Source organism: Heteronotia binoei, chromosome 13 (assembly GCF_032191835.1).
Source record: "Heteronotia binoei isolate CCM8104 ecotype False Entrance Well chromosome 13, APGP_CSIRO_Hbin_v1, whole genome shotgun sequence".
Taxonomy (NCBI): domain Eukaryota; kingdom Metazoa; phylum Chordata; class Lepidosauria; order Squamata; family Gekkonidae; genus Heteronotia; species Heteronotia binoei.
Genome location: NC_083235.1, coordinates 19,226,323 through 19,247,616, shown reverse-complemented (window position 1 = coordinate 19,247,616; position 21,294 = coordinate 19,226,323). Strand labels below are relative to the sequence as shown.

At 48.2% G+C, this 21,294-nt stretch overlaps 1 protein-coding gene across 1 annotated transcript; it reads left to right on the top strand.

The window, feature by feature from the left end:
• Positions 1–1,712: 1,712 nt before the first annotated feature.
• Positions 1,713–20,532, top strand: LOC132582001 (hepatic lectin-like). The gene is made up of 6 exons (XM_060253533.1): positions 1,713–1,941; positions 5,782–5,880; positions 8,421–8,495; positions 11,419–11,570; positions 16,418–16,530; positions 18,103–20,532. The coding sequence occupies exons 1-6, from the start codon at positions 1,899–1,901 to the stop codon at positions 18,266–18,268; spliced, it is 648 nt and encodes a 215-aa protein (XP_060109516.1). The 5' UTR covers positions 1,713–1,898; the 3' UTR covers positions 18,269–20,532.
• The last annotated feature ends 762 nt before the right edge of the window (positions 20,533–21,294 follow it).

Here is a 21,294-nt window from a genome sequence, read left to right as displayed (position 1 = left end):
GCCCTGGGTAGAAGACTGATCAGTTGGGTCGCCAACTCTTTGGGTGGCATCTGGAGTCCTCCCACTGTTAAGGTCGACCTCCAGATGGCCAAGATGCGTTCCGGTTTGCTTTGTCTACTAGATTTTTATTTTAAATTTTCAGTAGGGGTACAGAAGGGGAAAAGGGGAGTAACATATAAATAAGCTTTGCTGTAAATTCAAAAGTACACAATATATGAGCTGTTTCACTAATATGAATACTGAGGGGATTTCTTATTCCATGTACAAATATGTAAGAAGGATAGTTTAACAAATACATGATCTGACATGATGTGCTAGCATCAGAGCTTTTTTTGTAGCAGGAACTCCTTTGCATATTAGGCCACACTCCTGATGTAGCCAATCCCCCTGGAGCTTACAATAGGCCCTGTACTAAGAGCCCTGTAAACTCTTGGAGGATTGGTTACATCAGGAGTGTTTGGCCTAATATGCAAAGGGTTTCTGCTACAAAAAAAAAGCCCCGTGTAAATCCATTCCATCTATCCCTTTGGAGTCGGTCACCATTTTTTTCTCCAGGCCAGATTGGCAAAGGAATCCTGCAGGTTTTTGCCATCTTCCGGGCATGGAGCAGGGGTCACTGGGGATGTGTATGTGTGTAGGGGAGGTATCTGTGAATTTCCTGCAGAAGGATGGGATCAACAAAACCAGTTTCAAAGGACACAATCAAAGCCAAAACAACATGGCTAGCTGATACCAAGCCCTGGGAAAACCCAGAGAAACAGTCAAATAAAAGGGAAAAAATAGTCCTGGGAGCCTTAAAATGCTGGCTCCTGATATTCCCAGTTACTCTTGAATATTTCCAGAAATTTCCCGAACTGATTTTCCATCTGAACACAAATATATCCAAAAAATACCAATATGTTTTTAAAAGAGATAGATATTTGGATAGGCTATATCCGAATGCACATCCCAAATTTGCAGGCTTATGGGGCACTGTTAAAACTTGACAACCTTCTTACCAGCATCCATAATTACGAACATGGAGGCAGGACTTTTTTTGTAGCAGGAACTCCTTTGCATATTAGGTCATACCCCCTGATGTATCCAATCGTCCTGGAGCTTACAGTAGCCCCTGTACTAAGAGCCCTGCAAGCTCTTGGACGATTGGCTACATCGGGGGGGGAGGGGTGGCCTAATATGCAAAGGAGTTTCTACTACAAAAAAAGCCCTGCATAGAGGCATCTTTCATATAATTGCTGGGGGGGGTAAGCGAGGGTGCCCTCTTGACTGTGATCCCAGCTCTGGCCTCCCCTACCTCTTGCCTTGCTGTTTTCTGGAATCGGGCTCAAGAGTTATGCATGGTCTGTAAAAGTCTCCTGGCTCCACCCCCAAAGTCCCCAGATATTTTTTGAATTGGACTTGGCAACCCTAGTCTTGCTGCAGCCTGGAATGGCCCCCGATGCCTTTCCTTGGGGATCAGAGACACCCCCCCCCCAAATAACTTGGAGGGGAATCAGAGGTATGCCATAGGAAGGGAGAATTGGTAAAAATCTGTGCCATGCCCCCATGCCAATGGAAATTAGAAACAGGATCCAACCCGGTATTATGGCTATAAAGTGATGTACTGTTGATTGGTGGCCAGTAGAAGTTTAAATGGGGATGAAAGGGTCATTACTGAATGTCTCCAGGGCTGATGCAGGCTGATGTCTCTTCCGTGAGCGGTCAGAGGAGCTGTCATCCAAAAATAGATGGCCTCGCGGCAGGAGAATGGGACATGCTCTGTACCTCTAAAACAAGTTATAAATTAACCTTTCCTGGTGGAACAACACTGGTCAACAGCGTACGCCCATGCTTAGAAAAGCCACATTGGCAGGGAAAGGACGCTTGCGGCCACCTCTAACTTTTCCTCTGCTGCGAAGATGGATGAGGAGAAGTTTCAAGATGACCTTCGGACTTACACAGGTAAAGATGTTCTTTCCAGTACTATCACTTGGTATCAGTGAATGGTACACTGGGCCTTGGTAGAAAGTTGGTTTGGGAAGCCAATGGAAAAATATTGATGTGGAGGAACATGGAGAAATTCAGCTTCAAATTTAGATTTAAATGCCATGCTAGTGTAGTTAGGTAACAGTTAAGAGGGTGAACTGACTTAGGACATTCTTCATTTAAGTCTTTAACCTTGAATCTTTTAAGACACAGACTACCCGATATTTTATGTGGCTTATTTTAGTAGTTGTATCTAATTTCAGCCCACTTTTCAGCCAACACTTTAAAGAACATGTTGCCTCTAATCTGTGAAAGTCTGGTGGGGGTGAAAAGTCCTATCAAGTCGCAGCCCAGTTATGGTGACCCTGTAGGGTTTTCAAGGCAAGAGTCAAAACAGAGGTGGTTTGCCGTTGCCTGCCTCTGCGTAGCAACCTGGACTTCCTTGGTGGTCTCCTGTCAAAGTAGTAACCGGGGCTGATCCTGCTTTGCTTCTGAGATCCAGTGAGATAAAGCTAGCCTGAGCCATCCAGACAGAGACAAACAAACATAGTTTGTCCACTGGTGCCTCTTCTTGCCAAGTCCTAAGCCGAGCAAACCCTGTTTCATTTCTGAGATCTGACAAGATCAGGCTAGCCAGGTGAGGACAAAGACAAACAGAGGTGGTTGGCCATTGCCTGCCTCTGCGTAGCAACCCTGGACTTCCTTTGGGGCCTCCCATCCAAGTACGAATCAGGGCTGACCCTGCTTAGCTTCTGAGGTGTGATGAGATCAGGCTAGATTGCTGAGCCATTCAGGTCCAGGCTGTAAAAGTTTAGGCCTGACAAATTTGTTCAGGTAGCCGGCTCGAGGTTGACTCAGCCTTCCATCCTTCCGTGGTCGGTAAAATGACTGCCCAGCTTGCTGGGGGGAAAGTGTAGATGACAGGGAAGATGGCCTCTTATATATTGTATTTGCAGGTGCCGCAACAACGCAGAGCGTTCTTGATGGCAGATGCAACAAAACAGCCTATTCAGCTAGGTATTGCCCTTGTGAACACAAATGTGTTGAGTCAATTTCTCATGTTCTCCTGCACTGCCATCTGTATATACGAATCTATGTTATACATATTTATACCCTGCTTTAGCCAGTAAAAGCCCCGTGATGCAGAGTGGTAAAGCTGCAGTACTGCAGTCTGAGCTCTCTGCCCACAACCTGAGTTCGATTGCGGCAGAAGTTGGTTTCAGGTAGCTGGCTCAGGTTGACTCAGCCTTCCAGCCTTCCGAGGTCGGTAAAATGAGTACCCAGCTTGCTGGGGGGAAAGTGCAGATGACCGGGGAAGGCAATGGCAAACCACCCCGTAAAAAGTCTGCCGTGAAAACGTGAAAGCAACGTCACCCCAGAGTCGGAAACGACTGGTGCTTGCACAGGGGACTACCTTTACCTTTTTTTAGCCAGTACGATCAACTGCTCTGACACACTTCAGGTCCATAGACTCGTGAATGATTTTTCTATCAATGTTACTGAGAGGTCAGCCAGGTTTCTGTACTCTGTTCTAAAGTTGCGCCAAAGGATATAACAGAAATAATTTCTGTTCATACAAGTGTACATGAAAGTTGTGTTTTTATCCTGTTTTACGCTGTATTAATTTTGTACTGCTATTTTTATGCCAATAAAGGCTTTCTTGGCTCTATAAACTTGACTGGGGAAGGCGGTGGCAAACCACCCTGTAAAAAGTCTGCCGTGAAAATGTTGTGAAAGCAACGTCACCCCAGAGTCGGAAACGACTGGTGTTTGCACAAGGGACTACCTTTACCTTTTTAAATTTGTTACCCCTCAAGGTGACACAAAATAAGACCAAGGTCGATGGTGCAAGCAAAGTACAAATATATTATTCAGTTAAAATTTTACTTGGGAATTCTAGCTGAATAGTAAAATGTGTTCTTTACTTGGCAGAGAATTTTTAGCTGAGTTAGTAATAAAATATATTTTTACTTGACTTGCACCATAGGCCTTGGCCTTATTTTTTAATCTCTTGTGACTTGCGCAGCCCTTTCATTTCCTCCTTAACCCTCAAGGTGCCACAAGGCTCTTTGCTGTTTTGCAGCCACTTTACACAGACTGAACTGGGAAGCAACAGTGCAGTCCAAAGCGAAGGCAAAGTTATTAACCTGAAATGATTATACTGCAATTTTTTAGTTATCTGAAAGCACTTTTTTCTCCAAATGAAAATGGAAAGTAAGTTACGGTTCTCGGCTCTGAGTCGGGAAATTCCCAACGATTGGGGGGGGGGGTGGAGCTTGGGGAGGGGGTGTTTTGGGGAAGAAGAGACCTCACCAGCAAGGCTTTTTTTTTGTAGCAGGATCTCATTTGCATATTAGGCCACACACCCTGATGTAGCCAATCCTCATGGATTTACAGTAGGCCCTGAACTAAGAGCCCTGTAAGATCTTGGAGGATTGACTACACCAGGGATGTGTGGCCTAATATGCAAAGGAATTCCTGCTAGAATTCCACACACCCCGATGTAGCCAATCCTCCTGGAGTTTACAGTAGGCCTTCTACTAAGAGCCCTGTAAGATCTTGGAGGATTGACTACACCAGAGATGTGTGGCCTAATATGCAAAGGAGTTCTTGCTACAAAAAAAGCCCTGCTCACCAGGGTCTAATGCCATGGACTTCACCATCCAATCAGCCGTTTTCTCTGAGCAACTGATGTCTTTTGACTGGAGATCAGATCTAATTTTGGGAGATCTCCAGCTACCACCTAGAGGCAGGTAAACCTAGAATAAGTGGTGTGATGCCTAGGGCTACTAGGTCTGTATTGGAAAATACCTGGAGACTTTGGGGGTTGAGCTGAGAGAAGGCAGGGTTTGGGGAGGGGAGGGGTCTCAGTATGGTACAATGCCATACAGTCCACCCTTCATAGCAGCCATTTTATCCAGGAGAGCTGATCTCTGCTGGCTGGAGGTCAGTTGTAGAAGCGGGAGATCTCCAGGCCCCACCTGGAGGCGGGTAACTTTAGTTTCTAGGGCGATGTGGATTTCAGTGGAAGAATTAAGACCAGGCTCAGATGACCTCTCATGAACACATGAAGTTGTCTTATATTGAATCAGACCCTTTATCCATCAAAGTCAGCATTGTCTCCTCAGACTGGCAGGAGCTCTCCAGGTTATGAGGCCGAGGTCTTTCACATCACCTACAGCCAGATCATTTTACTGCAGATGCTGAAGATTGAACCTGGGACCTTCTGCATGCCATGCAGGTGCTCTTCCACTAAGCCACGGCCCCTCCCCACCCGTGGTGGGTCTCAAAATGGTTCACATTGATCTAATTGTGCCCAAGTGGCATATAGTTATTGCCTCTCGTGACTAGTATTATTGTAAAGTGAGTTCAGCCAGCTCTGAATCAACCAAGAACACTTATTGCAAGAAGTAACAGCACAGGCACTTCACTCATTATATACATTCTGGCCACAGTTAACCACGCTTCTTAGCAGGTAACAGTTACTCCTATTGGCTCACTCCAAAATCCTTCATTTGCAGCTCTTTGTTACAAGTTGTCACATGCTTAGCATCCTGATTGGCTTACTCCAGAATCCTTTATTTGCATCTCTTTGTTACAAGTTGTTACCTGCCTAGCATCCTGATTGGCCAGTTCTTCCAGGCTTTGGGGTCCTGGTTTGCAAGGAGTGCCTGTCTCAAACTCAGGCAACAAGAACCCAGTAAAATGCAATGCATAACACAGCAAATACATAACAAGTGTCATTGACACAAATGGAAAGGTAAGCTTAACTGTGCATGACCTGCAACCATCCCTCTCTCCTCTTTTTGTTGAAAGGAAGAAATACCTGTCAGAGACCCTTATTCATAATCTACATCTTGCTGGCTCTCTCCTACTTGCTGATTGTCATTGGCTTTGCAGTGACCCTCTCCAAAGGTAAGTCCCCCCCCCATTAGCCTTCTCTAAATTACTACATTTGTAAGAAAGAGGGTTGCCAGGGCCTCCATGGCCACTAGCAGGGGGTTGGGGTGGAGGCGTTGTAGTGTTACCAGCTCCAAGCTGGGAAACTCCTGGAGACTTGGGGGTGGAGCCTGGGGAGGACAGGAACCTCAGTGGGGTACAATGCCATTGAGTCTATCCTCCCAGGCAATATTCCCTCTAAGCTGAGTTAGTGTGAGCTAGCTCATAGTTGTGTAGCCTCCAGCTCACACATTTTTTGTCTTCGCTCAGGAAAAATGGCCCCAGAGCAAACTAATGTATGCAGTAGCTCACCACTTGAATGCCAGTAGCTCACAAAATAGAATTTTTGCTCACAAGACTCCACAGCTTAGAGGGAGTATTGCTTCCAAGCATCCATTTTCTCCAGGGGAGCTTGATCCCTGTAGTCTGAAGATGAGCTGTAATCCTGGGGGATCCTCAGCGATACTCCCTCTAAGCTGTGCAGTCTTGTGAGCAAAAATTCTACTTTGTGAGCTACTGGCATGAAAGTGGTGAGCTACTTCATAAATTAGTCTGCTTGGGGGGCATTTCTCCTGAGCCAAGACAAAAAATCTGGGAGCCAGAGGCTAAAAAACTGTGAGCTGGCTCACACTAACGCAGTTTAGAGGGAACACTGGTCCTCAGGTCTCACCTGGAGGCTGGCATCCCTAATAGGGGATTCTGTGAACTGTGATACATGAGAGGCGCACCATTACTGATCCTGTTTAGTTTATCGTTTACTCAGTCACAGAGGGACAAAGTGATAAAAACACCTCCCTACAAGTCAAATGATCTGTGGATCATTGGCAGCAAAGGGTTGTCAAATCCCCCGCATTGTCCGGCTGGGGACTTTTGCATGAGTCGCAACGGTACCTATTGTACCATAGAGTTTCCCCTCCCAAATGGTTAGAGCGTCCGGGAAAATCATAGAGTTTTCCCAGAAACGCCTAGAGTGGCCGCCTCGTGACATCACCATCACAATAAAGTCACTTCCGGATGATGTCATTGCGGCGGCGATGTTGGGGGAGGTTCCCCCGGCTGGCCCAATGTGGGCCAGCGGGTTCAGAACCTCCCAACCGGGGGCTTGGCAGCAATGCTTCATTTTTGCTGTTTTAGCACCATACAATGTTGTCGGATGTAGATGAATGGCAGGCCAACGAATCTGTCTCTCTCCCTGCTTCCCAAACCTGCCTCTCTTGGTCTTTTTAGGAAGAGCACCATCAAAGTTATCAGGCAAACTAGACAGGAGGGCGGACAGCATCTCAGATCTGTGCCATTTTCCCCTCGTGGCTCTTATTTCCCCCATCGTATCACCAGGGCTCTATTTCCGAACTTTTAAAAAATCTATAATTGGTAAATCACGACAGTGCTGTGATGTCTGATGGACCCAGATGGGTGAAGAACTATAAGCGAAAACATCCTCTTTTCTTTTGTGGTTAGCAAATACAGCAGGCTTGTAGCTACGAGGAGGAGGGCTGTGGAGGCCCTGCCCCCTGGCTTCTGGTTGGGTGCCCCAACACAGGTGCCCCGGACCTTCCCCCCTCCCCCTGCCACCAACAAGGGGGGTGTTGAGAGGCTGTGGGGCCGCCCCCTCCCTCCCCATGATTTAAATTGCATGGGAGGGGGTATCCAGGAGCATGCCAATTAAAGAGCACTTAAGTGGTGGTGGGGCGGGAGGGAAGGTCAGAAGGGGTGGAACATTTTCCCTATGAAGAAAGGTTAAAACGCTTGGGGCTCTTTAGCTTGGAGAAACGTCGGCTGCGGGGTGACATGATCAAGGCTTACAAGATTATGCATGGGATGGAGAAAGTAGAGAAAGAAGTCCTTTTCTCCCTTTCTCACAATACAAGAACTTGTGGGCATTCGATGAAATTGCTGAGCAGTCCGGTTAGAACTGATAAAAGGAAGCACTTCTTCACCTAAAGGGTGATTTACATATGGAATTCACTGCCACAGGAGGTGGTGGCGGCTACAAGCATAGCCAGCTTCAAGAGGGGATTGGATAAGCATATGGAGCAGAGGTCCATCAGTGGCTATTAGCCACAGTTTATTGTTGGAACTCTCTGCCTGGGGCAGTGATGCTCTGTATTCTTGTGCTGGGGGGGTGGGGCACAGTGAAAGGGCTTCTAGCCCCACTGGTGGACCTCTTGATGGCAGTTGGTTTTTTCAGCCACTGTGTGACACAGAGTGTTGGACTGGATGGGCCATTGGCCTGATCCAACATGACTTCTCTTATGTTCTCTTATGTAAGCCCTGAGTCATAATGTCAGCAGCCAGGGGAAGAAACCTACTAAGTGCCTCCTGACTTTTTAACATGGACCCCAACTTTTGAAACCCTGCCTACAGGCCTGAAGCCCAGTCGGGTACACATTTGATTACAGAGTGAAAGAGAGTGGGGTGGAAGCTGGAAGGTACCGCCCGGCCAGACAGCGGCTAGTCTAAGGTCTGCTCTCCCATCTCTTTCATCTATATTTCTCTCCTGTCCTTTACTGGTCCAGCCGCAACACTGTCATCGCAACTGAATGAGACATACAGCAAAATAAAGAACAGCTTCTCCGCCCATGATTTGCACTGTAAGTTTCTGTATTTTACTTTAAAGGTGTCCATGGCTCTGCTGTTGGCCCTGGCATGGAGTGTGAAACTTCAAAGCACTGATTATTATAATCCAATTCAACAATAAATATATTGAGGACAGTACATGTAAATCATTTCCAAAACGCATCTAAGCACACACTTCATTAGAACAAATTGCTTAAAATGCTTAGTGCTACAAAGTGCTTGTAGGTCAAAGTGCCTGTGCAGATTTTTCTTTCCAAAATAAATGAATCCAAAGATTCCCCGACATCCCTCTGACAGAGCCTGGAGCCGGCAGGACGCTTGTCGCACCGTTTTACATGTACTGTCCTCGATATATTTATTGTTGAATTGGATTATAATAATCAGTGCTTTGAAGTTTCATACTTAAATAATTGTAAATGAATTAACAATTGTGTTCGTTATTTTGTCACGGTTTCTCTTTGGGTTTTCATTCTCTCTGTGATTCTCTCTTTTGTAATTCTTCCCACCTGGGGATTGGCAAGCCTAGTCCTAGAACAATTCAGGGGTGAGTATAATCATGCATGTTTGGTGGTGGTAGTGCTGCTACAAATTTGTATTAGGTCCTGAAAAGTTACGCTTGGCTTTGTACCCTTCTGCTACTAGTCCTTTTTGGCAACTAGGCTCTATGGCGAGCTCCAAGTGAAAGGTTGTAATGGCCTAGAAATTGGTTTGCTAGGTCTGATTCATGAAATATCTGGGGACTTCAGGGGTGGAGGCAGGAGCAAGGGTGTGACAAGCCCAATTGAGCTCCAAAGGGAGTTGTGGTCTCTCTCTCTCTCGGCTTGGCTTCGCGAACGAAGATTTAAGAAGGGTGCAATAGTCCACATTTGCTGCAGGCTCGCTGGTGGCTGACAAGACCAATGTGGGACAGGCAGGTCCGGCCACAGCGGCTGCAGGGAAAAGTCTGATTTAGGGTTGGTCCTGTAGCAGTGCGATTCTTCCTCAATCTCCTTTTGTCCTCAAGACCAGCTATGCGTGCGTTCTCAAAGGAAGAGACAGCCTGGTGGATGGTGTGCCTCCATGCTTTGCGATCTGAGGCTAGGTCAGACCACTGGTGATGGTTGATGTGACAGGTGCTAAGGGATTTCTTCAAGGAGTCCTTGTACCTCTTCTTTGGTGCCCCTCTATTTCGATGGCCGGTGGAGAGTTCGCCATACAGGGCAATCTTGGGAAGGCGGTGGTTTTCCATCCTAGAAATATGCCCTGCCCAGCGCAGCTGCGTCTTCAACAGCAGTGCCTCGATGCTGGTAACCTCTGCCCGCTTGAGGACTTCAGTGTTGGTCACAAAGTCACTCCAGTGGATGTTGAGGATGGTGCGAAGGCAGCGCTGATGAAAGCGCTCAAGGAGTCGCAGGTGATGACGGTATAAAACCCACGATTCGGAGCCATAGATGAGGGTTGTCATCACAACCGCTTTGTAAACATTGATCTTTGTGCCTTTTTTCAGATGCTTGTTGCTCCACACTCTTTTGTGCAGTCGGCCAAATGCACGGTTTGCCTTTGCCAGCCTGTTGTCAATCTCCTTGTCGATCTTGGCATCTGAGGAGATGCCAGGTGGTAGGTGTTACATTAACGAGCTCTATCTGCCCGGGTTTGATGTTAGAGTTTTCCTTCTCTTAGGCTGACGAGGTTGGTGGGCCCAGCCTGCCCATCCGGTTATACCGCCGGACAATTCGGTCGCACCATGACATAGCAAACTCTGTGAAAACGGGGGGGACCAGCGAGAAGGTGTTGCTACGGATGCAGTAATGCAGGAGAGGCCATTGCAGTGACCATCTGCCAGGCATAGCCAGACAGTGACCACGCGGCGTTCACTACACCGGGAGAGGAGAGGCTATGTATTGCGCATGCACTTTCCCTGGGGGGGTAGGATTCCCAGAGGGAGCCCACCCCCCACCACCCCCGGGAGTTGTGGTAATCACATCTAAAAGGACCGAATTTCTTTTAAATGCTTTCCCTCCATTGAAAATAATGGAGGATAGGGGCACCTTCTTTGGGGGCTTATAGAATTGGATTACCTGGTCCAATCTTTTTGAAACTTGGGGGGATGTTTGAAGGAGAGGCTCTAAATGATATGCTGGAAATTTAGTGTGTTTGCCTCAAAAAACAGCCCATTTGATCCCCAGATACCCACAGATCAATTCTCAATTACACCCTATGAAAATCAGTCTCCATAGGGAATAGTGGAGTGCCCAGCAGACATTTCCCCCCCCCTACTTTCTGATAACCCTGAAGTGCGGGGAGGACCTCCAAGCCGGTGGATCCCCTGCCCCTAATTGGGGATTGGCAACTCTACCTAGAAGTCCAGGCAAGGCTTCCCCCGCATTTGCAGGCCTTTTTCTGCCACCAGCCAAGTTGCTGGTGGGGGAAAACCCCACTTACAAATGCTCCCAAACACAATACAATGATGTCACCTGGAAGTGACATCATCACATCACCAATGTCAGGGGGTGACACTGCAGCTTTTTGGCAAAACTCTATGGTAAAACTGGGCTAAAACCATAGAGCCCTGAACTATAACATCACCCTCCAGAACAGACTCTGCCATATCAGACCTGGGAATCTTAGATCACACACTGTGTTATCAACAGGGCTTTTTTTGTAGAATGAACTCCTTTGCATATTAGGCCACACCTCCCTGATGTAGCCAATCCTCCAAAAGCTTACAGGGCTCTTCGTACAGGGCCTATTGTAAGCTCCAGGAGGATTCTCTACATCAGGGGGTGTGGCCTAATATGCAAAGGAGTTCCTGCTACAAAAAAAGCCCTGGTTGTCAATACAGCCTAGACTTACCAGGCTCCATTGGTCTTCTGTCAGCACAACCGCAATTCTCAAGCTCCTGTAAATTTCCAGGCCAAGCAACAAACTGGTGACTGTCATCTTTTGTCCTTTCTTTAGTGTTCCCCTGTGGCCCTGAGGCCAGGCAATGGGAGTACTTCAATGGGAAGTGCTACTACTTCTCCATAGCAGTTGTTCCCTGGCAACAGGCCAAGACGAAGTGTGAAGAGCAACACGCCAGGCTGGTTGTCATTGATGGTTTTCCCAAGCAGGTAACACAAAGAGGCTCTGGCCGTCCTTGGGGGGTACGGCCTAATGGAGATGGGCGGGAATGACTGAGGTTAACGTGCAGTTTGGGGGCAGGGCGTGTAAAGCCAGTTTGGTGCAGTGGTTAAGTGCATGGACTCTTATCTGGGAGAACCGGGTTTGATTCCCCACTCCTCCACTTGCACCTGCTGGAGTGGCCTTGGGTCATCCACAGCTCTCACAGGAGTTGTCCCTGATAGGGCAGCTTCTCGGAGAGCTCTCTCAGCCCCACCCACCTCACAGGGTGTTTGTTGTGGGGAGGAAGATAAAGGAGATTGTGAGCCACTCTGAGACTCTTGAGATTCAGCGTGGAGGGCAGGATATAAATCCAATGTCGTTGTTATCGTCTTCTTCTAAAGTAGTGTCAGGTTACAGCCAACTTACGGCAACCCCATTGAGGGGCTTTCAAGGCAAGTGATTCAGTAGAGATGGTTTGCCATTGCCTGCCTTGGCAAAGTCTTCTGTGGTGGTTTCCTACCTAAGCATCAACCCTGCTTGGCTTCTGACATCTGACAAGATCAGACTATGCTATACCCTTCCACCAACAGTGGGGGGCAACAGTGGGAGGGCTTCTGGAGTTCTGGCCCCACTCAATGTCACCTGCTTTTTGGTCATTGTGTGACTCACAGTGTTGGACTGGATGGGCCACTGGCCTGATCCAGCATGGCTTCTCTTACGTTCTTATCCCCCAAAGTGCAGTTTGCAAATACCAGTCACCCGTGTGAATGCAACTGAATGGCAGCATTTCAGTTTGCCAGCTTCAAGCGGGGATTGGGTCAGCATATGGAGCAGAGGTCCATCAGTGGCTATTAGCCACTGCGTATTGTTGGAACACTCTGTCTGGGGCAAGTGATGCTCTGTATTCTTGGTGCTTGGGAGGGGCAACAGTGGGAGGACTTCTAGTGTCCTGGCCCCATTGGTGGACCTCCTGATGGTATCTGGGGTTTTTTTGGCCACTGTGTTTACAGAGTGTTGGATTGGATGGGCCATTGACCTGATCCAACATGGCTTCTCTTATGTTCTTAATTTGCCCCCAGGCAAATACCAATTACCCACGTGAAGGAAGCCAACTGGCAGTGCTTCTGCCCTCCTCCTCTCATCAATCGCCCCTTGAGGCCAAGTAATGCAAAAGAATCACCAATCTCAGCTGCCTCCTCCGGATCTTTAGAGGCTGAGATGGATTCTGCTCAGTGGGCTGTCCCAGCATAATTCCAGTGAAGATCCTTCCAGCATATGGCACCAGCAGCAGACTGGCCATTTAACCAACAGGGAAAATTTCCTGACAGACCACTGCCCTGGAAGGCTGCTGGTGGCCAGAGGCAAGCTCTAGTAACACACCAAAGTTTCAGGGGCCACTTGGTTCAAATCCTTGATTGGCAGTGATCCTTGGTGATGGTTCACCAATTTTCTTTTCCCACACAGCTGCTAGTTTTTAAGAGGAAGCAGTGAACAAGCTCATCTCCATTGTTTGCAACAGGGAGTAAACCCCGGGGCAGCTGGCATGTAGCCCCACTCAGCTGGGCTTGCTCCAGGGCTGTTTTCACTTCCCAGTCCACTCTAAAACAGCAAAGGAAACTGTGGAGAAACGCCATCTTAGTTGGGAGGGAACATGAAACTGCTAAGCAGGCTTTGGCCTAGCCCCCCTCCAACCCCCCTCTCCCTTCCAGAGCCAAACCAACAACTCTAGGGGGAAAGCCTCCTAGAGCGGTAGGAAGTTCTTTTGTTCTTGGCATGGGAGTTAGGCAGGAAGAGGAGTCAGTCTGCAGCTGGCCTTCGAAGGAAGAGGGTGTGAGTTTGTGGGCTCCTGACTGGGAGAGGCCTACTCAGGATGAGCAGGGCCCAGGCAGTCAGACCACGTAAGTCAACCACAAGGCAGGGCATGTTTAGACCAGGGACAGTAGGATGCGTTTATAACCACCTTTTCTTTGTCATGCTGCTTGCTGTGCGGGTGCTGTGCTGTGTTAACCTTTTACATGCAACTGTTTTTGTTTTGTTCTTTTGTTCTTTTCTTCTTTTCTTTTAATTAAATATTTTTACTGATTTGAATGCTGGCAGTCAAATTCTGTACCACATAGATCCCCGACCGCTTAGACCATGCTGCTTTATAAAGGGGGCCCCGGGGAAGGCATGCAGTTGGATAAGGTGCTAATCCTCCAGGGGTTTCCCAAAGGAGTGCTGAGGTCTCTGTGATACCCAAGAACAGGGTGGCAGAGGACCTTGAGGCCTGGCCTCATAGCTGGAGAGGGGGATTGGGAGTCCTGTTCCTCTCAATCTGAACCCCTAGATTGAGCAGGTGGTGGCAGCGAGCCCAAGTGGCCGGAGGAGAAATAGCTCCCTCCAGGAGTTGGCGACTCAGCAGGGAGTTGACAGGACTGGGTCTGAAGGCAGAATCGGGCCGGTTCCGCCACATTTGGCGGCAGCGGTGGGATAAGAACAAACAGAGAACTTGATTGGCCAGGCATTTTTGGTTTTTGATACGTGCAAGCACCCAGAGGAAGCAACAGAGGTTTTGTTTTATTTTTGGGTCAACTGGAATAGGGAAAGTTTAGTTAGTTAGGATGGAGCGTGCTAAGAGACTGGAAATCCTGAAGATGACAAAGCCACAGCTCCAGGAAGAGTGCGCAAAGCAAAAGCTGGAGTGTGGCAACATGACTGTAGCAGATATGAAAGACCTCCTGTTGGAGCATCATCAGCATGCAGGGGCACCTGCAGAAGTGCCCCCCACCCAGTCAGAAACAATCTTGCGGCTACAGTTGGAACTGGAGAGAATGCGTATCGAGGCGGACCAAGACCGCAGACGGGAGGAAAGAGAGAGTGAAAGAGAGAGGGATGAAAGACAGGCTGAGATCCGCAGACGGGAGGAAAGAGAGAGGGATGAAAGACAAGCTGAGATCCGCAGACGGGAGCAGGAAGAGCAACGTCGCCATGAGCTTGAGGTGCTACGTCTGAAAGCTGAACAAAGCAAAAAGATCAAGGTCACCCCCAAAGACTTTGCTGTGTACAAAGAGGGAGAAGACCCCTCCATATACCTCTCCAACTTTGAGAAGGCAGCCAAACAGTGGGGGATTGCAGAGGAAGACTATATGTCTTACCTCTGTAGCATCCTGACTGGAGAACTTTCAGCCATCTATCACAGCATGCCTATGGAAGATGGGGGGATAACTTTTGCAGCCTATAAAGCCACTGTATTTAAAAGGTTTAAACTGGGGCCAGACCACTCCCGAAAGCAGTTCAGGGGTTTAGCGCCACAAGAATGTAAATCCTATTCTGAATTTGGGGTAATGAAGGAACAGACAGTTCCAGTGTTATTGGGCCGGGATTTGTTGGTTGGCCAGTACTTTATCAATGCTGTAACCCGCAGCCAAACCCTCAGAGGAAAGTGGGAGGAGGAAGGCAACTGTAGGGAAGCCACCTCACCACCAACCAGGGAGGGGGAAATAGCCCAGGTTACTGAGGACGAAGAGAGGTCAGTCACCCAGGAGGGGGAGGACCAGCCTGTCTCGAGCCCTGGAGGAGGGTGTTCCCAAGGGGAAGAGGGGTGTAGCTTTCCCCAAGTGCAGCAAGAGGCTGTAGATGTTCCTAGCGAGGAAGGGAACCGGTCTAGCGTAAAGGATGTGCATACTGAAGAGACAGAGGTGGAGAGTGGAGATTTCACAGGAGGTTCTGAGAGCAGCAAGGCTAATGTGGGCTCAGAGGAGCACATAGCTGAAGGCTTGGGGGAACGGGAGTGGTTCCAGAAGGGGCTCCTGAGTGACCTTAGGTTGGAACCGGTTCACCAAGTAGCTGTGGATCAGGAAGTGGGATCTTCCGAGACGCTCTCAGAACAGGTTGTCTTGAAGCAGGGCAGACAGGAGTCCTGGGAAGCTGTGGGACCTTCCAGGCAAGAGGGGGGGGTCAGTTGGGTAGTGCTGAAAACCCAACCGAGGGGACTGAGAACCCAAACCAAACCCTTGTTGAGGATTCTGGAAACAGTGGGATTAGGGGAAGGCATGCAGTTGGATAAGGTGCCAATCCTCCAGGGGTTTCCCAAAGAAGTGCTGAGGTCTCTGTGATACCCAAGTACAGAGTGGCAGAGGACTTTGAGGCCTGGCCTCATAGCTGGAGAAGGGGATTGGGAGTCCTGTTCCTCTCAATCTGAACCCCTAGACTGAGCAGGTGGTGGCAGAGGGCCCAAGTGGCCGGAGGAGAAATAGCTCCCTCCAGGAGTTGGCGACTCAGCAGGGAGTTGACGGGACTGGGTCTGAAGGCAGAATCAGGCCGGTTCCGTCACAGAAACCTAAAAGTTTTGGCAGCTCATCTTCCCACCTTTTAACATTGGAAGAAGCAACCAAGATAGTTCTGCAATGTTCTTTTCTGAGCTGGTTATTCCGAGTGAATCCGTTCAGGGGACCATATTTGGCCCACAGAGTTGTTAGTTTCTGAACCCTCACCTAAAAGCTCGCAACTAAAATGCTTCCCCCCGTCCCTCTGGAAAATTACTGATAGTGCTTAGTTGAATATATGAAATAAAAATGTCCTGCAGCCTTTCAATGTATTATTAGAGTAGGGTGCAAAGAGACTTCGTAGGAAACGGCACTTTGAAACTTCTGTGCCACAGCAGAAAAGGCCCTGCAGCAGGTCCCTGTTTTACCATCCAAAAGGAAGGGATGCCGGTAGCCCTGTCACCCACTACCCAGTAGGTCTTGTGATTCTGTCTGAGTATTCTGTTTATTCTAGCCCTGGCTGCCCCACAAGCAAGATGTTCCCCAGCATTTCCACTTTGACACAAAGTCAGCATCCCCTTCAGCCACACTTGTCTGATCTCCCCCTCCAGAACTTCATACAGACCCGAACTAGGAACGAGCGCTTTTGGATTGGACTTCATGAGTTGCAAACAGAAGGAGAATGGAAATGGCTGGATGGCAGCGACTACAGAACAGGTTTCAAGTAAGCTCTACTGTGCCGTAAAACAACGATGTTGTGGGGAAGCACAGAATGAACCTAACCTTTCCGTAGCTTCCTCCTTGCGAGGAAAGATGCATTTGTTTGTATGGGTGTGAGAGCAGCAGAGACTGTGGGCTTTGTCTGTTCCTGAAATCAAACATAGGGTTTCGGATCAAAAAAGACAAACGCATAATAAGGATTTTAAATGCAAGTCCATAAATGCAAAATTATTCGGGGGAGGGGAAGAATGTGCATGCCAGGTACAATTTTGCAGGGTTTTTTTTTTTTTTTTTTAAAGCAGAAACACACAGGAATGCAGTTCCGGGTGGCTAGGCATCAGGGGTGTGGCCTAATATGCAAATGAGTTCCTGCTGGGCTTTTTCCACACACAAAAAGCCCTGCAATTTTGTAATCAATTAACTGAATCTCTTCCCTTCGAGGGAAAACTCAATGATTTCTTGTTCCTTCTACATTACTGGGGGCATGAATTCCTCTTTTCTTTTAATTTTAAAAAAGTCTTCTTGCCTCTCCTGCTTGTCCTGCCTCTCCCCCCGCCTTCCCCTGGCAGCTTTACTGGTATTGGTATTACTGTGTTTGTGGTTTAAACCTTTCATTGTATTTATGAGGGTTTTTTTTTTATGTACACTGTCCTGAGCCCTGCCCTATAGGGGAAGGCAGTTTTAAAACTGAATGAATGAATGAACGGACAAACAAATGAATGACCAAATGCAGGGCTTTTTTTGAGCAGGAACACACAGAAATGCAGTTCCGGCTGGCTTGGTGTCAGGGGGTGTGGCCTAGTATGCAAATGAGTTCTGCTGGGGGGTTTTCTACAAAAAAGCCCTGACCAAATGAATGAATCAATGAACAAACAAAGGAACAAATGCTATATCACCTAAGGTTGCTAGCTCTGGGTTGGGAAACCCCTGGCGATTTAGAGGTGGAGCTGGGGGAGTGTTGTAGGAGGGGCCTGAGCAGGGTATAATGCCATAGAGTCCAAATGCCAAAATAGCAGTTTTTTCCAGGGGAACTGATTCCTGTCATCTGGAGATCAGTTATCATTCCAAGAGATCTCCAGGCCCTACCTGGAGGTTGGTAAGCCTAATATCACTAGTCTGGGACATAAAGTTTGAGTCCAGTGTCACCTTTAAGACCAACAAAGTTTAATTCTGAGTATAAGCTCTTTTGTACATGCAAAATCTGAGTCCAGTGGTACACTTAAGACCAACAAAATTTAATTTCTGGGTATAAGCTTTCATGTGCGTGCACACGTTGTTCTGTACCCAAATCATTTTGGGAAATGGTGACCCAGGTTTCCTGGAAGACACACCCAGCGCTAGCCCTAGACTGTCTGGCACCCTAGGGCAAAGCTAACCCACCCCCCCTGCACTGATAACATCACCGAGTCACATGGGGGCACCCAATTCGGTACCCTCAGCAGGCCAGCGCCCCTAGGCAATCACCTAGTTTGCCTAGTGGCAGGGCCGGCCCCGGACACCCCCAACACACACACACTGGATTTGGGCCATTGGTTTGGTTTGTTCATTTACAAGCAGTGTTTTGCTTTCACCTCAGGAACTGGAAGCAAGGAGAACCCAACAATTACCTGCGACAAGACGAAGACTGCGCCCAAGTCTGGATCAACGGAGAGTGGAACGATTTCACCTGCAGCTCCAGTTGCTTCTATGTCTGCGAGAGGGGTTTGCCGAGTGCCCCTTCAACAGTATCCAGTGGGAAGTGAGCTCCTGCTTCCGTTTACCATGAAGGAAGGAACAGAAGGGGGTGGGAGATGATACAGTAGTAGTGAGAAAATAAATTTTATTTCATTTGAGAATTAGGGTTGTCAGACCCCCATGGAGGGGGGGGACCCCGCTTTTGCGGGGCACTTCCCCGCCCCCAACTGACCCAAAACATAGGACCTGGCAACCCTATTAAGAGGATCCCTACACATTTCACATGCAGCCCAAATAAGAATACTCTTTCAATAATAATACTCTTTCAATCGACTTTCCATCTATCTTCAATGCACTTGAACAATTGCTTGCTAGTGACTTTTGCCACTTCACACAGTACTTTCTAGTTACAAATCACATTGGAAGCACGGCTGCCCAACCTCCAGAGATCTTCTGAGATTGAAGAAGACGACTGTAGATTTATACCCCGCGGTCTCTCGGAATCAGAGTCTCAGAGCAGCTCACAATCTCCTTTGTCTTCTTCCCCACAACAGACACCCCGTGAGGTGGGTAGGGCTGAGAGGGCTCTCCCAGCAGCTGCCCTTTCAAGGACAACTGCGAGTGGAGGAGGGGGGAATCAAACTCGGTTCTCCCAGATAAGACTCAACACATAACCACTACACCAAACTGGCTCTGTTGTAGCAAGAAAGAAGAAGACTGCAGATTTATACCCCCACCCTTCTCTCTGAATCAGAGACTCAGAACGGCTTACAATCTCCTATATCTTCCTCCCCCACAACAGACACCCTGTGAGGTGGTGGGGCTGAGAGAGCTCTCACAGCAGCTGCCCTTTCAAGGACAACTCCTGTGAGAGCTATGGCTGACCCAAGGCCATTCCAGGAAATGCAAGTGGAGGAGTGGGGGAATCAAATCCGGTTCTCCCAGATAAGGGTCCGCACACTTAACCACCACACCAAACTGGCTCTCTGATCTCCGGGCAGTAGACGTCAAATTCACCTGGAGAAAATGGCTGCTTTGGAAGGTGAACTCTATGGCATTATGCCTTATTGAATTTTCTCCCCCTTCCCAAGCCCCACCCTCCTTAGGTTCCACCTCCCAGAATCTCCTGTTATTTCCCAACCCAGAGCTGCCAACTCTAATTTGATTATTTAGTTAAAAATAAAAAATAAAACAAGAAGAAGAAGAATTGCAGATTATACCCCGCCCTTCTCCATGACTTTAAGAACCCCGTGGTGCAGAGTGTTAAAGCGCAGTGCTGCAGTCCTAAGCTCTGCTCACAACCTGAGTTCGATCCCTGGCGGAAGCTGGGTTTTCAGGTAGCCAGCTCGAAGTTGAATCAGCCTTCCATCCTTCTGAGGTCAGTAAAATGAGTCCCCAGCTTGCTGGGGGAAAAGTGTAGATGACTGGGGAAGGCAATGGCAAACCACTCCGTAAAAAGTTTGCTGTGAAAACGTGAAAGCAACGTCACCCCAGAGTCGGAAATGACTGGTGCTTGCACAGGGGATCTTTCCTTTCCTTTTTCCTTCTCCCTGAATCAGAGACTTAGAGTGGCTTACTATCTCCCATGTCTTCTCTGCCCACAACAGACACCCTGTGAGGTGGGTGGGGCTGAGAGGGCTCTCACAGCAGCTGCCCTTTCAAGGACAACCTCTGCCAGAGCTATGGCTGACCCAAGGCCATTCAGCAACTGCAAGTGGAGGCGTGGGGAATCAAACCCAGTTCTCCCAGATAATCCACACACTTAACTACTACACCAAACTGGCTCTCAGTTGCCTTACAGATTCCCCTGACAAAGCTGCATGCAAAACGCATAGGTTTTCCCAAGTGAAATAAAATTTCTTTCCCACTGCACCAACCAACTTTCGTCCCCCCACTTCTTGATTCTGCTTTGGTGTGGCCCTCTTTTCTGCATTCACCTCCCCTGAGCACTTAGGAACCAAAGGCCAATTGTAAGGAGTGCAAACTATACTTGGAGTCCAATGAAGAAAGGGCATCAGAGTTTGTTTGTTTGAAATTTCCTAAATACCTTTAAATGCAATATTTCAAATTTTGACATTTCACATTGCAAAATGTGGCAGTTGATGCAAAGTGACAAGAAATTTCACTGATGGTATTCTGTTTGGCATGGCGGTACTTCAATCCTTGGAAATAAGATCTCATTTCATAAAGTATCTTTATTTTGCAAGGTAATAGCACTCATATCTGCCCACCTGTAAGAATGATTGAGAGAGTCTACAGGAAAGACGGGATAATTTGAAACACCTACACGTTTTTGTTACTGCAACTGTATAATTAAATACCTCCCCAATGATGTTTTGTATTCATACAACAGAGAAATTCCTGACAGCGAAGCTATGCCTGTTGTAGCAATGCACACAGGCCTCGGATTCAGCAGGAGCTCACAGGAGCACAGCTCCTGAGCCTTTCTGAGGGTTCCCCCTCCTCCTCCCCACCTACCTTGTCCATTGAATAGTTCGGTGCAGCTGCATAACAATCCATAGATTAGAAGAGTGGGCAGCAGCCAGCCACCAGGGGATTTGCCACACCCCCAGCAGTCCTCATTAACCCCTGGAGAAGCCCACACACTCTTTCTCCACTGATGTGATTTTGGGTGGCAGGTGGCTTGCTGGCCTCTCGACTGGGAACATGGCCCAGGAGAGCCTCAGGTGAGCGAGGCCTGCTTGGGCTGGCTGGATCTCTAGCCAGCCCAATCAGGCCTCACTCACCCTGGGCTCTCCTTTCTTACATCGGGTTGCTTTTGGCTGGGGGGGGGCATCAAATGCTAATGAGTTATGCTAATGAGCTCCACCACCTATTTTTCTACAAAATGACCCCTGAATACACACATACACAAACCCTGCAGTCTAGTGGCTCACTGAAGGCTAATAACATTTCAGCAGAAGCTTCCATGGACTTGAACCCTCTTCTTTAGAGGCAATGTCAAAGCTCATAGACTTTAAGACATCACAGCCTCCTAGCAGAGGATTTCTTTTGGTCCGTTCTTCCGAAGGCAAAATCTTGTCTCCTACCCTTTACTGTTTTCATCAGCTCTCGCTCCAAAAGCAGACTCTGG

What these genes read in the sequence shown, in the direction of transcription:
- LOC132582001 (XM_060253533.1), top strand. Translation starts at nt 1,899, where the DNA reads ATGGATGAGGAGAAGTTTCAAGATGACCTTCGGACTTACACAG. An exon ending in TGCAGTGACCCTCTCCAAAG is followed by an intron (nt 5,881 to 8,420) that starts GTAAGTCCCCCC and finishes TTACTGGTCCAG; the next exon opens with CCGCAACACTGTCATCGCAA. An exon ending in GACTACAGAACAGGTTTCAA is followed by an intron (nt 16,531 to 18,102) that starts GTAAGCTCTACT and finishes CTTTCACCTCAG; the next exon opens with GAACTGGAAGCAAGGAGAAC.